Below are 14,228 nucleotides of genomic sequence, written 5' to 3'. Positions count from 1 at the left end.
CCATTTGTCTTAAAATTCTTATGTCACAATAGAAATTGAGGTTTCCTAAGGTTTTGGATACTACTGAGTTGTTTTACGGACAAAGGGTTGTGTTTTGGGAACTCTGTGTTGCAGGGCTTGTCATCACAAAGCTGGGTGGTTGGTCCTCAGGTTGTCGTGCTGCAGGTGACCTCTATGAGCTTGTGCTTATCAGACCTCCTTATCAAAGTACTGCTATTGCATAGGCCTGGCATTTCCAGTCTTAAAGCACAGTGGAGCACAGACTGATCATCACAACTTACTATGTATTATATCCACTGGTTTTTTCCTTTTTTCTATTTTTACAGCCCTTCTGTATGCAACCATTTTTGGTAATGTGACAACCATATTTCAGCAAATGTATGCTAATACCAATAGATACCATGAAATGCTGAACAGCGTCCGGGACTTTCTAAAGCTCTACCAGGTCCCTAAAGGACTGAGTGAACGTGTGATGGATTACATCGTTTCCACCTGGTCAATGTCCAGAGGAATAGATACTGAAAAGGTAAGGGAGTTAAACTGCAAGGAAAGAAGTCACATCCTGAAAGTGTTTCATTAACATAAACAGGAGGTACTTTCTTAGGAAAGAAGACAAATATTCTTTAAATAGCTCCAAGTAGTAGCTTCCCTTAATTTTAAACTTTCAAATACAGTATTTCAAGTGTTCTGTCATACTGACATATGTTAGTGGTAGAAGTATCTATGTTTTTCTGGTGATGTGGTTGAAGTAGTGTGAAAATGATGAAGGAAAGAGCTTAATTTCCAGTAAACAAAGAAGGTTCCAAATTCTAACACAACTTCAGAATTTCTTCAGATGAGATTTGTTAAAAACACTGATTCTGTTGTTTGCAGCTCTTTGGGCCTGAATGCAAAGTCAAGTCTGTTTTGTTTTTGTAGAATGTGATATTCTGTGTGCAGGTAAAGATAATGATGAAAGCTGGAAGTCATCACTGTCCCAGTATATTACATGAAATCTGCCTTATGTGAGGCAAATGTTACCATCCTAATTCATTGAATTTAGAAGTCAATTCCCACTGTGTCTCTTAAAATAACAAATAGCCCTTCACCACAACAAATGCACAAAAGCAGCTACTTGCTGCTTTCATATTACTTGCCAGCTTTTGTGGAGATAGATACTGGTTTTCTTACTGCTTGTAAAGAGATGTGATTTATGGGGTGCTTCATTCAGGAACCATACCAATGCTCTGGTCACTAGCCTTCTGGTTAGAGGCTTCATTTAGTATTCTGTACTGTAGGTGATGCAGTTAAAGAGCAAACAGTTTCATTTCTGTCTAGTTTTAGAGCATCGTTACGGAAAAGTAGAACAGATGTGGCCTTGCACTGGGCTGTCTGGAGACCAGTGGGTACACGGGATACTGTTTGCTTTCCTAAATGCCTTTTAGTTTCTAGACCATAATCCTGGGAAGCACTGTCTTGTCATGCTAGCTTTCAGAAAGAAATAGTATTTTAAGTATTGGATAGTGCTGAGTTGAAGCTTCTCTGCCTGTGTTCTCACCAGATACCTGTGTGCAGTGCTATGGGTTTGAAGTAGGTACATTTGGGGAAGGTGGAGGGGCAATATCTGAGGATACATAGTGTAATGAATGTTTGTGCTTTCATTCACCCCCCAGTACAAGCTCCTCTCATCGTTTTAACAAAGCAAAGAGAAAAAAATTGCTATGTAAAACATGTTTGGTTTAGCTTATCTTTAAAGTTCATTGTTGGCTTCTGATAAGGAGAAAAGTGCTTTAAGAATGCATTAGGAGACAGCAGGATAACCAAACCTAGCACAATTCACTGTAGCCTTTAAGAATTATCTTAATAAACAGGAAAAAAAGTCTCAAATTGTAAGGACATCAAAGAGCTTAATATCGTGTTGTTTTCAATAACTGGTGTGTTCAGAACTGAACTGCCAGGAGTGATGACTTGTAAACCCAAGAAATCAACTTTCATCTGCATACAAAAGCTAGCAGATGTAAAAGTGACTAATGGCTGTGCCAATCCAGAAACTCTCAGGTTTGAGCTCTCTTGGTTTGATGCCTCTGTATAACTTCTAGGATGTCATGCAATGAATAAAACATGAATTGCTGCTGGGACAGAACAGTGGTAATTGTGCTGCTATGTAATGCAGTGCAGCTTTCTACACATGAGGCAGATACTTAAAGGTGAATTTGGCACAGACTCAGTGCCTACACTGTTTTGTAGGCCACATTATTTGTCAGTTCACTGTTAACTGCAGGCATGCCAAGGAGTGAATAATCAGCTAAAAGCAAAGTCTGTAAGTCTAGAAAATAGCAGTATAACAAAATTTAACTAAGAGCTGCTGAAAGATCCTAAAACAAATCCATGAAGATGTTTCCTTACCTCTCATAAAAATTATTTTTCTACCATTTGTAATTCTCAAATGTCTCTAATCCATTTAATTTTTAAGTCCAGAGGCAACTTCTTTAAATAGAGAATGGAAAATGAGTTAATTTTACCTTAGAGTGGGAAACTAAGGGGGTTTTGTGTAAATATTCTCTTGAATATTCAGATTTTCATTCTACTATTTCTATTACAACAACCCTTTTTGTGCATGGTATTCAAGTAACTGTGAAGTGTGTGTGTCGTTCCAGTAGCACAGTTTGGCAAGCATCTGCAGATACAGAATGGTTCTTTTGTCAGAGTAAATGAGGTAATTGCAAAGACAGTTATGGCCACTGCCTGTGTTCCATGTTAAATGCTGCTCTTCCTGCCTCAACCCATTGCTGTGAGCCTGGAAAACTGAGAACTGGCAGGTTTGACTACTGTTCCCAGTGGGGCAGCCAAGAGAGATCATCCATGAGTGCCCTACACTTAAGTGCTGTAGAAATGTATCTCAGCAGTAATATCTGTAATAGCAGGTCTGCTTGGAGGTGAGCCAAAGATGATGATATTGATGGTAGAGTCATTTGCCTTTGGGAGCAGCAAGCGTAATACCTGGAACCAGTGCCATGCACAGAGTTATGAGCTTGGTTCTCTGCTCAGATCTTACACAGACCCCCACTGTAAGGTGTAGGTGTAGCCTAGTGCTTCCTGTGTTTTTTGGGAGTGTTTGCATTGAAGCAGCCATCACTTTCCATCCAGGAAAATGTGTGGGAGTAACTCTGAAGCTCACCCAGAGTCCTCCTTAATTGAATGGAATAGTTATTACTGAGGAAAAAAATAATGAGGCAGACTTGTACCACTCAGTGTTTTTCCTCAAGTAATACGTCCTGAGATGTACTTCATCACAGACTATCCTCCAAGGGTTTTATCATCCCCAAATCCTGTTCATGTTAATGTGTTTCCAGTGTTTTTGCCAGGAACTTTAGATCTGTACATGCAGTAGTGATTCTGTATTCTTTGCACTCGTCTGTCTGGATTATATTGAAAACCTTCAGAAATGGCCCTGACTGGTACCCGCTGTGCTAAGCATCAGTTTGTGTACCCTTAGGAGCATGCGTCAGGAATTGCCCTCAGGAGCACTGCATTCGAAAGATCAGAAGTTGCCCAACATACCTTAAAGTCCCTTTCTTGTGTGAACAAAGTTACTGCCACTGAGGGGTGAATTTGAATGCCTGCATATCTCAGTGTTAGGAGTTAATGAAACTTTTAATAATTTTTTTTTGCTGAAGGAATATGAGATTACAGTTCTCTATACAACATTCTCTCACTTGGAGTATGTAATTTGTGCAGGCTTTTTATGGTATCTATTAAGAGTGACCTACCCTCTAGAAACAATCCTTCAGGAAGCTTTTCTCCACCACTTTCTGTACTGCTGTGCAATGTTTTATTGTCTTAAAAACCTGAGGCCTTCTCCTAGTAATTCAATATCCAGCAGAGCGTGTTGCTGAGATGAAAACATTGTTCTCCCTTCAGGTATGGAAAGCAGAGCACGTATTGGGGCTTATCTGTATAAATAATGTAAAAACAAATGGACAGATTGAGATCAGAAATTTTATAAGAAGGAGGAAAGTAGCTCTTAAACCCTGTGTAGTAAAACATAAGCCATGCACAGGAAATAATGACCTAATTTCCTTCTCAGGTGTTGCAGATATGCCCTAAGGACATGAGAGCAGATATCTGCGTGCATCTAAACCGCAAAGTGTTCAAGGAGCACCCAGCCTTCAGGCTGGCAAGCGATGGGTGCCTTCGGGCTCTTGCCATGGAATTCCAGACAGTGCACTGTGCCCCAGGAGACCTGATCTACCACGCGGGTGAGAGCGTCGACAGCCTTTGCTTTGTGGTCTCAGGGTCTTTGGAAGTAATCCAGGATGATGAAGTCGTGGCTATATTGGGTAAGTTTCACAGCTGATTATATGCACTGTGCACAAATATAGATGCATAGAGCGTTTTTATAGCCTCTTGTACTCAAGCACCTAAGTCATTCTTTAAAAAGCTGCAGTCAAATTAGCTTTACCACAGCCTGGTGAGGTATATTTTATTGTCCTTCCTGTTCCACATAGGTAAATGCAAAGGGCATTCATCTCATTTCCAGATTACTTCAAGCCTATTTCTCCTGGTCAGTGGAAACTGTACTTGAGCATTGGAATCCTGGTCGTTCTTGGGGTTCTGCCAGTCTCACCACATCTCTTTGCATTAGAAATTGCATTGAGAACTTCAGAAAACTGTTGGGTTTTTTTTTTTCCAAGTGCCTGGCTTCCCTGTGTCCCTCCTAGTGATAATCCAATTCACTGTAAATTTTCCAATCAGATTTAAGATCTCGTGCTGAAATAATATTTATGTCTTTTAAAGTCAAAGTAATATCATAATTCAGAGTTGATTTTTTCTTAACTTGGAATGACAACTTCTGGTGGAGGCATTCAGAAGAAGCTGACAGTGGTGTGACCAACATTCTGAGGCAAAGCTAGGAGAAAAGAGTGTGATAATGCAATAGGTGTAGATGAATCATGGGGCTGGAGCATTCAGGAGGCGTTACTTATCATTGGATTCTGTCAGACCCTTTTGTGATAAAGTAAATTCTCACAGTGGCTTAATCCAGTACCTGTCACTCAAAGCAGCCTGAAAAAGGGAACAAAACAGCTTGGTAATCTTCCTCTTTCTGAACACGTACAGGTAACTCTCCTAGGAGGAATGTCTGCTGGAAAATGAGTTCAGTTTTTCGCTACTTGTGTACAGGATTGAATATGCAGCATAGGGTAAATTTATTGTCCTGGGGAATCAAGTTCGTAGTATTTTATGCCACACAAGAAACTAAAAAGGTGAAAAGGAGATAACTGATTCTCTTCTGTTCTGAAATCGCCTGTGCTGTTCAGTGCTATATGATAAAGCCTCTCAGTTTGTGTCACCTTTTAAGCCATTATACCTCCTTCTGTAGCCATCACAAGAAGAAAACCTCAAAACATCTTGCTGCTCTTTTGACTCGGTACAGGTAAAAAGCACTGAAATAGACTTTTTCAAAATGTTCTTTGAAGATCCTAATTTTCTCCTCATCTTTAGCAGTAACTTCTGCGTTTTATCGTAATCCTCACTTCAGATAAACGCTTGTCCCTCATTCCTTGAGAAATCAGTGTTAAGGAAACTTAACTCCCTAATCTCTGCTGCTGCAGAGTGATAGCTACAGAAAGCTGAAGTTCATCCATTGGTATCTGAATGAATAGATATAAATATTTTGTTATTGTTGTTCTCCTGGGGCAGTAACTATTGATCCTCTTCCCTCCACACCTTTAGTTTTTTTGGAATTTGGAGTCATTTCTCTGGCTTTGTGACTACTGTAATCAGAGAGGAAAGTCAAATGAAATGGGATCTGTTTGTGATTCCACAAGATGGAACAGAAAATGCCTTTTCTCCGAGAGATCTGAAAGAGGCAAGGGGTTCTTGGAGCCAGGTTGGTTCCAAGCCTTTCTGCTTGAAACTGGGGTAATCCTTGAAGTTTAGAAGAACACTGAAGTAAAAAGCCGGAGAGAGGAAGGAGAAGACCCTTTGGAATTAGGGTGAGAGGCTGCTGTTCCCAGGTAGCAGTGGGGAAACCAATGTCTTGTCCTTAAATTTTCACACTGCTGCAAGATTTGCAGTTAATGACTCTTAGAGGGCCTGGCTGAGCAGCAGAGCTTTACTTCTGTGAGTTGTTCAGAGCTGCTGAAGTGGTCTTGCTGATCTCTGCAAGGGGCCCGGTGTGTATGGACTGGAAGGTAGGCTTGCAGATTTGCTTAGAGACTGGGAGCTCTTAGGTCTTTATCTAGCAATTAAAACACAAAGCTTGTGAACCACTGTGATCTTCAAAGCTGAGCCATGGATGAGAAAGATAACATTTTCCATTAGGTTTAGTTGCAAAGAAAATACAGCCCCTCCGAAAAACTAGTTTATCCCAAGAGTAACATACTTTATTCCAAGTGTTGCATCCCAGCTGTTCTGCACTTACTATGTTCGTGCTATCCTTAATTTGAGCTAAAAACATTCAAAAGAAGAAACTGTTGGTTTAGCAAAGAGAATGCATCATAGAATTTCCTGGGTTTGGAAGGGACCTATGAGTCCAGCTCCTGCCCCCACAAAGAGCAGGTGAAGTGAATGAGATGGGAAGGGAAATCAAGGCAGTAACTTACTGTGAGGAAGGAATATCATTGGCCTCCACTAAGACAGTTTGCTGTTGCTATTTCTTTTGCTTTTATCAAAGCTGAGGGAAATAACAGAATGTAGATATAAGTATGAAAGGAAAGTATGCAGTGACAGAATGTCAGGGGCAGGAATTTATAGCTTAGGCCTGGCTGCTGCCTTCCCCATCAGGGGGAAAGTGGAATATATCACTTTCGGGGGAGACGTTGGTGGTGGGAAGTATGCAAAAGATACACATAGATTTACTTTTAAGATCACATGTGAGCTAAGGAAGTGAACATTGGATGTGCCTGAGATACAGATCGTTTATTCTTATTGGAGGCTGTGGTTTTAATATGATACTATAGGAGAGCTTGGTGTGCTGTGTTATGTTTCAGCAGGATATTAAATGCTCCATTTGCTTTGTGTGGAGAAATTCCTGCTGATTTAATTTGATCTAATTGCAATCTTAAAGGAGCACTAGAAGAATAATTGTTTGTTTTCTTTAAAATTGCTTTAGCTTATTCATTTAGCCATGAGCATTTCATTCAGATGCAGACACAAGAGGTTTGATTTGGCTTTTGGTGAGACAGATTTGCATCCAGATAGGACAGTGCAAACTGCAAGGGCATCTGCCCCACAGGGATGGTTTATTTTGAAGGAGGGAAAACAGCAGTGCAGAAGTGTTGTCTGTTGTAGGTGTTCACAGTGGAAAAGCATTGCATCTTCCACACAGTTGTGTGTGAAGATTGCTTCTCAGCAGACTTGAAGATGTTGGGTAAGCTATGAGGCCAGGCTGCTATCTTTAGACTGTCCCTCATACCTGAGCTAGCTCAGGTTTCCCTAAACTAAACAGCTTTGTGTACAACCCCATTTTCAGAGCGTAATTGTGTGGTTTGGGGCCTTTTATTATTTAATCATAGAATCCATGACTGGTTTGGGTTGGAAGGGACCTTAAAGCTCATCCAGTGCCAACCCCTGCCACAGGCAGGGACATCTTCCACTAGAGCAGCTTGCTCCAAGCCCCTGTGTCCAACCTGGCCTTGAACACTGCCAGGGATGGGGCAGCCACAGCTTCTCTGGGCACCCTGGGCCAGCGCCTCAGCACCCTCACAGGGAAGAGCTTCTGCCTAAGAGCTCATCTCAGTCTCCCCTCTGGCAGGTTAAAGCCATTCCCCTTGGCCTGTCCCTACAGGCCCTTGTAAGAAGTAGCTCTCCAACTTTCTTCTGGGCTCTTTTTAGGTACTGGAAGCTGCTGTAAGGTCTCTCTGGAGGCTGCTATAAGGTCTCCCCAGATTGCCAAGTCTTTGAAAAAGCTTAAACCACGACACTTATTTATCTTTGTGCCTTCATTTTTCATCTGAGTTTGAAATGTAGGTCCTACTCTGTTCAAAGTGCCAAGCTGCTGTGCTCTCAGGCTTAAGAAGCAGTGGCAGGATTATGGATGGCATTAGAGTTTTCTTATTATTTTCAAAGACGGTATTAACGTCATGGCATTGTTTGCCCTATTGAATAAGACTAATGTGACCAGCAGTGCTTTGCAAAAGGAATGATTGAGATTAAAATCCAGCTTTATCTTCAGTAGTTCTATTGTGCTTTTTCTATTTATAGTTTAAAGCTTTTGTTGCTTTAGGTTGACACATACAGGCAGGTTGGACAAGTTGCATATTTCTGTGATTTACTGATCATCAACTAAAGGAACAGTTTAAAAGTCTGGTTTCCTCAATGTGTGTCTGAAGTATTAGAACTGGAGATCCAGCTAAACTTTTTTAAAGACAGTGGTATGAAGAGGTCTGCTTTAATGCCAAGTTTTAATTTCATGGTGGATGTAGGAGCAGCGTTAAAGCTTGAGAAATACAGGTTTCTTTCTTGAGAAATATAGGTCTGTTCCAAGTGGTATTGTTGGGCAAAGACTGTTCCTTGTTCCTGTGCTCCAGGTATCTAGAAAATGTAATATGGGTTGGCCTCAGGAGTTGCCTATTTTGAGACTTCAGCCAGACATTCCTTGTTCTACATCTAACTTCTGGTAGAGCATTAAAAACAGGAATCACAAAAGCTCCTGTCCGCTGCTGTGTAGAGATGGACTAAGACTGTGCACAGGATTGGAGAAAGAGATTTTTAAACTACTTGATTAATGACTTGCTGAAATAACGGGGGAAGAGGGGGGTATTCCCTGTGAATAGAGGCCTCAGCAGTGAGCTTCTTGGCACTTCAAATTATTTGGAGTTTTTTCCCTATGGTTTAATGTTTTATTGTTGTGAATTTTTTGCAACTTTGCATAAAGTCATTTAGGATGAGTTCCTTCCCCTTGGGACCAACAAACAAGCTCTTGATACCCTTGTTCTGAGTTACGGTGAAAACGATACCAATCAATCAGTTTTATGATTTATTAATACAAAACCCAAGGCGTGTGGTTGGATATAATAAACTCAACAACGATTACCTTAACTGGATCAGCAAGTCCTGTGCCACATGTTTTTACTTAGATTTAGTCAATATTCAATGAACAATAGAGAGGAGGAGGGAGAGAAAGAGAGAGTGAATAGAACAAGTATCACCACCTGTGGATTCAGCACATCTTGTTGGTCCTCTTCACCCATAGTATTGGTGGTGGTGGAAGCTCCCTGTCTGACCTAAGCCCTGCACTTCTATGTTCGTGTTCTCTGGGACGTTATCCATAATCCGCATGTGAAGTGTAGAGAGGCATTACTGTGATAATGATGGATGTAGTTCAGTGATCACCTGCGCAGTTCCAAAGCTGAGGTTCCCCAAGGGTCCTCTGGGTGGTTGTTGTCCCTCGTATCCTGGTGTCTGCTATTTGACTCCATCTTTTAAGTCAGTTTGAGTTAAGCAATCAACTTTGAACAAAGGGGTCAGAACAGTCCCTATCTATGCAGTATCGAGAGCCAACATCCTTATTTGCTTCATTTACGCTCAAGGCCTCCCATGGTCAGATGCAAATGGTGCCTGAGACAAGCTCAGTTTCCTGCCTCTCGCATGATGCAATGTAAGCGGTGTTTGAGACAAGCTCAATGTCCAGACTCTCACAGTAGTTTTAAGTAGTCTGACAGCACCACACGTGGAAGAAGTCAGCTTTGAAAGATCATAGAATCACAGAATGGTTGGAAAGGAGCTTAAGCTCATCCAGTTCCGACCCCATTGCCATGAGCAGAGACACCTCACACTAGACCATGTCGCCTAAGTCTGGGAGGTTACTGGCAGCAGTGATCCATGCTACACTGGCAGCTGAAGTTGGGATGTGGTGGTGAGGAGCTCTGTTCCAGCATGTTCCTTGTGCCTCAGGCTGTATTAGGAAGGCTTGCCCATCATGTTGGAGTGCATATTCCAAACAGAGGTATGAAGAGGCAGAAATGATAATTTAAGAAGGAAGTTGAACTGAGTTGATTTTCATTTGTGTTTTGGGCAGGGTTTGTTTTCTGTCTCAGAAGTTTGGAGGAAGAAAAATAATTTTCTTCACTGAAAAAACAGGTTAAAAAATAATCAAAGAGATGAATCTTCACATAACACTTTTTTTCTTTGTTTCCTCCAAGTTTCTGAACCATTGTTAAATTCATCCTCAAGGAGTTGCTAGAAATATTAAATGGAGTATGCTATGGCTATGAACGTTGTGAGGTTTTCACATTATTTACTTTCTATATTTCAGAAGGTGAAATCTACTGTTTTAAACTCTAGCGAATCCTTTTGTCTGAAGTAAAAAAAAATCAAATATTGAGCTTTTAATGTGAGCTTCAAGCAATAGCTATAACGTAAAGCCTGCTTCTGAGTCAGTGGGGAAATAACTCTGAGGGTATTGCAATTGGGGCCTCTTATAGAAGTTTTTGATCAGTGAGCAAGCACTGCCCATGAAATGACAGCACAGATTGAGCTGTGAGTTCCCTATTACTTAAGCAATGCAAATACGTTCACATACCGTTGTGACTAGTTATTTGAGCTGGAAACTTCCATGTCCTCTGAGTTTGTACAGTCTGACCGCATATTTATAATGTTTTTTACAGTAACCATTAAAAGCCTCACAGCTTTTTCTGAATAAGCCTGCTAGGGCCCAGTTGACATTCTAAAACTACTCATCACAGTAAGTCAAGTAGTGAAATATAATCCACGCCTTATTCAGAGAGACAAGTTAGAATAATAATAGAAATCTTAGCTGTAACTAATTCATGTTGCTGCTCATCCGTGCTCTAAAATAGATGCTTGTACAGTAATGTGCTTCAACAGAGAACATGGATGCAGTTGTATACTAAACTGTCTGCAAAATGTTGCCAAGTTGTGGTTTAAACCATGAACAGTTACGCTGTGTTTCTGCTTGTGCGCCAGGCACATCACTGAAAATTCAGTTGCAGTTTATTATCAGTATTAATGCTCCTTTTGGTTTCTACTCGGCACTGACACTCTGGGTTTCTTTCCCTTAAGGTCGTCTTACAGGATGAGAGTGATTAAAACCTCAGGTTAATGAAAAATAGAATATTCTCTGCAGTGCAGTTGGTCATTCCCTTCTCATTGTGTGTTTCAGTTTGCGCTTGAGAAATCTTAAAATCCAAAGCAGAAATCTTAAAATCCAAAGCATCCCTTCCACGCGTCATGTCCTGCCAGCTGTACTGCTGTGGAGGACCAAAAGGACCAAATTCCAGCTATCCAGTGGCTATTAAGATGTGCAGTTTATCTGTGGGATGGACACTGAATGCTTTACCTTGATGCCAAAGGGTAGTTCTTCTTTTTTCTAGCTGGCAGATAGTTGTTGCCTTAAAACAATGCACCAAGGGGAAACAATATTTTTGCTCTGGTGCCTCTACTTGAATCTTCCTTCTCTCTGTAAAAGGGGAAACTTTAAATTGCATACCTTGGATAAGGAGGAGATGAGGGAAGGGAGGATAGGGGAAGGTTTTCAGTTGAAGCCAAATAGATGTATGGTGATCACAGAGGGAGTTTGACCTGAATCTCACATCACTGACTTTGAACACGAGGGGTAAATACACTGTGCTTAGTGGGATTGCACTTGAATACAATTGGCAGGACCCTGTGACATGGAATAACTTCAGATCTTCATGTTCTTTTCAAATGTGTTCTGGAGGAAAATAAGTAAATCAATAAAAGAAAGGGGGAAAATCAGGCCAAGTGTTTTGTTTTTAGTTTCAGCAGCCTTTTAACTGAGCAGTCACTAGTCACTGACACACAGAGAATCTGTGCTTGCCTTTACAGCAGTTGGTGTCTCTCACTGCTGAAAACATTGAGGCTGTTCAGCCTGGAGAAGAGAAGGCTGTGTGGAGACCTCAGAGCAGCTTCCAGTGTCTGAAGAGGGCTACAAGGATACTGAAGAGGGACTCTTCATCAGGGACTGTAGCGACAGGACAAGGGGTGATGGGTTCAAACTGAAACAGGGGAAGTTCAGGTTAGATCTAAGGCAGAAGCTCTTCCCTGTGAGGGTGCTGAGGCGCTGGGACAGGATGCCCAGAAAAGTGGTAAATGCTCCATCCCTGGCAGTGTTCAAGGCCAGGTTGGACAGAGCCTTGGGTGACATGGTCTAGTGTGAAGTATCCCTTCCTAATGTCAGGGGGTTGAAACTAGATGATCTTAAGGTCCTTTCCAACCCAAACCATTCTGATTCTATGCTGATAAAGGCAGATCTAGAAGAGACCTGAGCTATATTCTGGTGTTAGCTGCTGTAACAACTCTTACTATTGATTTGAGAATGATTCGAACAGGAATATTTTGTCTGATGTACTGAAAATTCATCACTGGGTTCATGTGAATCCCACCGAAGTCCATACTGACTTGGAAGAGCTTCAGCACATGAATCCATAGCCTCATCTAATCAGTCAGCTGATACCACACCAAAACTGCCCATCATTCCCAGGCATCCAGAATCCAAAACTGAACTAAGTGGGTAAAATAATCAGCTAAAATACTCCACAGTTTTTCAGCATAGGGTGAAATACTTTTTATCTGAGAGCTCTTCAATGTTTCCTGTTTGTACGAGTGGAACAACTAGGGGTTGTTCTGGTAGAGGCACATCAAGGCAATATGTGAGCATGGTTCTCTCTCAAAGCAAGTCAGCAAAGCGCTTGGCTAAGTTGCAATCATCAGATCTTTATTACTGGTGCTGTTCTCAGGACACGGTGAATGTGGCTTCACCTTTTGTCTGATTTAGGCTGAATTTGCAGTGGGAACAGAGAAATCCTCTTCACTTATGAGATGAATAGCAAATGTAATATGGAGAAAAGAATTGGCGAAGAATAAATATGGCAGTAGAAGGTGCTGATTTTATGAACTAATTCTTCAGTGTTTAAAGATGTTAGAGTTTGGGGACTTGTTATAATTAAAGCAAACAAGCAAACATGAAAGGCAGAAAACCATTTGGCTTTCCAGAGCATACTGAGCTGACGGTGGAAAAGGTCCTCAGCTCACAAATCCAGCAGGGAATATAAATGATTGATGGTAAAAGCTTAGATCATCCACTTGAAGTGTGATTGACAGAGAGTGTTCTTGGCAAATGTTTGGAATTCAGCAAGCTGGGAAGGAAACAGCAAAGTACTGACAACCAACTGGCCATCTGCATTTCTCTAGCTTCTTGAGCTGTCTTCAGAGACAAGGTGAAATGTAGAAAGCCTGGAGTTAAATGTGAAAAGAGGCTTTTGCCTCAGGTTCCCTAATGCTGCCATTATTCTTTGCCAACCACCTTCTGGCATGCTTAGAAGTCTCCCTTTGCTCTTCCTGCCTTCCAATTGCAGATGCTTCTGATAAAACACACACTCAACCTGCCCTCTTTTTTCTCCCTTTCCTTCTTTTTCCTGAGTGATTGATCTCACTTTATGGAGAACATATAAACAAAGCGAGATGGCCTGAAGTTCCTTCTTACGTACAAGAGGACAATTGTTCTAATCCAGTACAGATACTCCTGGGTAGAATTGCAAGTCCCGCTTGCTATAAAGACTTCCTACTGCTCCTTCCTCTATCCCCATTTTTTCTGTGAATGTCAAACACAATTTTATTTCAGAATCTGACAACTGAGGTTGCTATTTTGATATGTATCATTTAGAAAATGCACTTGACAAACAAGCAGCGTGGTGCTTGGCCACGTGCCTTGCTTTGCAAACCAAACTGGAACGCAGGATTGATTTTTGACTAGACCACTGGCTCTTAACCCGATTGACTTGAAGGAAGTTGTTGATGATGGAAAACAGCACAACGTCTTGGTTTAGATTTATTTCTTTGTTAAAAATTGAGGCTTATAGAAGCCTCTGACTTGGGCTATGGTTCATGTGTTGCTTGTCTCGGCCTGGTTTGGCTCCATGTAACTCCTTCATGTGCTGCTTTTGCTGTTAGTGGGAAGCAGTTCTCTGGGGTAGCAGGAATCTGCAGGGGTGGGGGGAGGTTTTAGGGAGTTACAAATAGCAAGGGGAAAGTGGGGGTGCTGCCACAGGTGGGGGACACTTGAGTTGTGTCTTTCTGTCTTATGTGAAAAGCAGAATTACATTTTAAAAAGAGGAAGATGTAGCTAATTCCTGCTGTAGGTCATTTTCCTGTGTAGGCAAAGCAGCTCCATGGGGGTTTGTACTTGCATTGTGCTAATTATTCTTCATGTTACTGTGGGGCAGTAAAATAATTGTTGTCATTTTAAGGTAGGAAACTTGTCTGGA

General features: G+C 41.4%; 1 protein-coding gene across 1 annotated transcript in view; it reads left to right on the top strand.

The window, feature by feature from the left end:
* Positions 1–14,228, top strand: part of KCNH1 (potassium voltage-gated channel subfamily H member 1) — a gene marked incomplete at both ends in the record, with an annotated part of 176,237 nt that overhangs the window by 89,285 nt on the left and 72,724 nt on the right. Inside the window, 2 exons of the mRNA XM_080616670.1 lie at positions 327–526; positions 4,067–4,319. Of these exons, the coding sequence (XP_080472796.1) occupies positions 327–526; positions 4,067–4,319 (453 nt within the window). The remainder of the gene's footprint in view (positions 1–326; positions 527–4,066; positions 4,320–14,228) is intronic.

Source organism: Psittacula echo, assembly GCF_963264785.1.
Source record: "Psittacula echo genome assembly, chromosome: 4".
Classification (NCBI taxonomy): Eukaryota; Metazoa; Chordata; class Aves; order Psittaciformes; family Psittacidae; genus Psittacula; species Psittacula echo.
The sequence above is the reverse complement of the archived record's forward strand: the minus strand, read 5'-3'. Positions and strand labels throughout refer to the sequence as shown.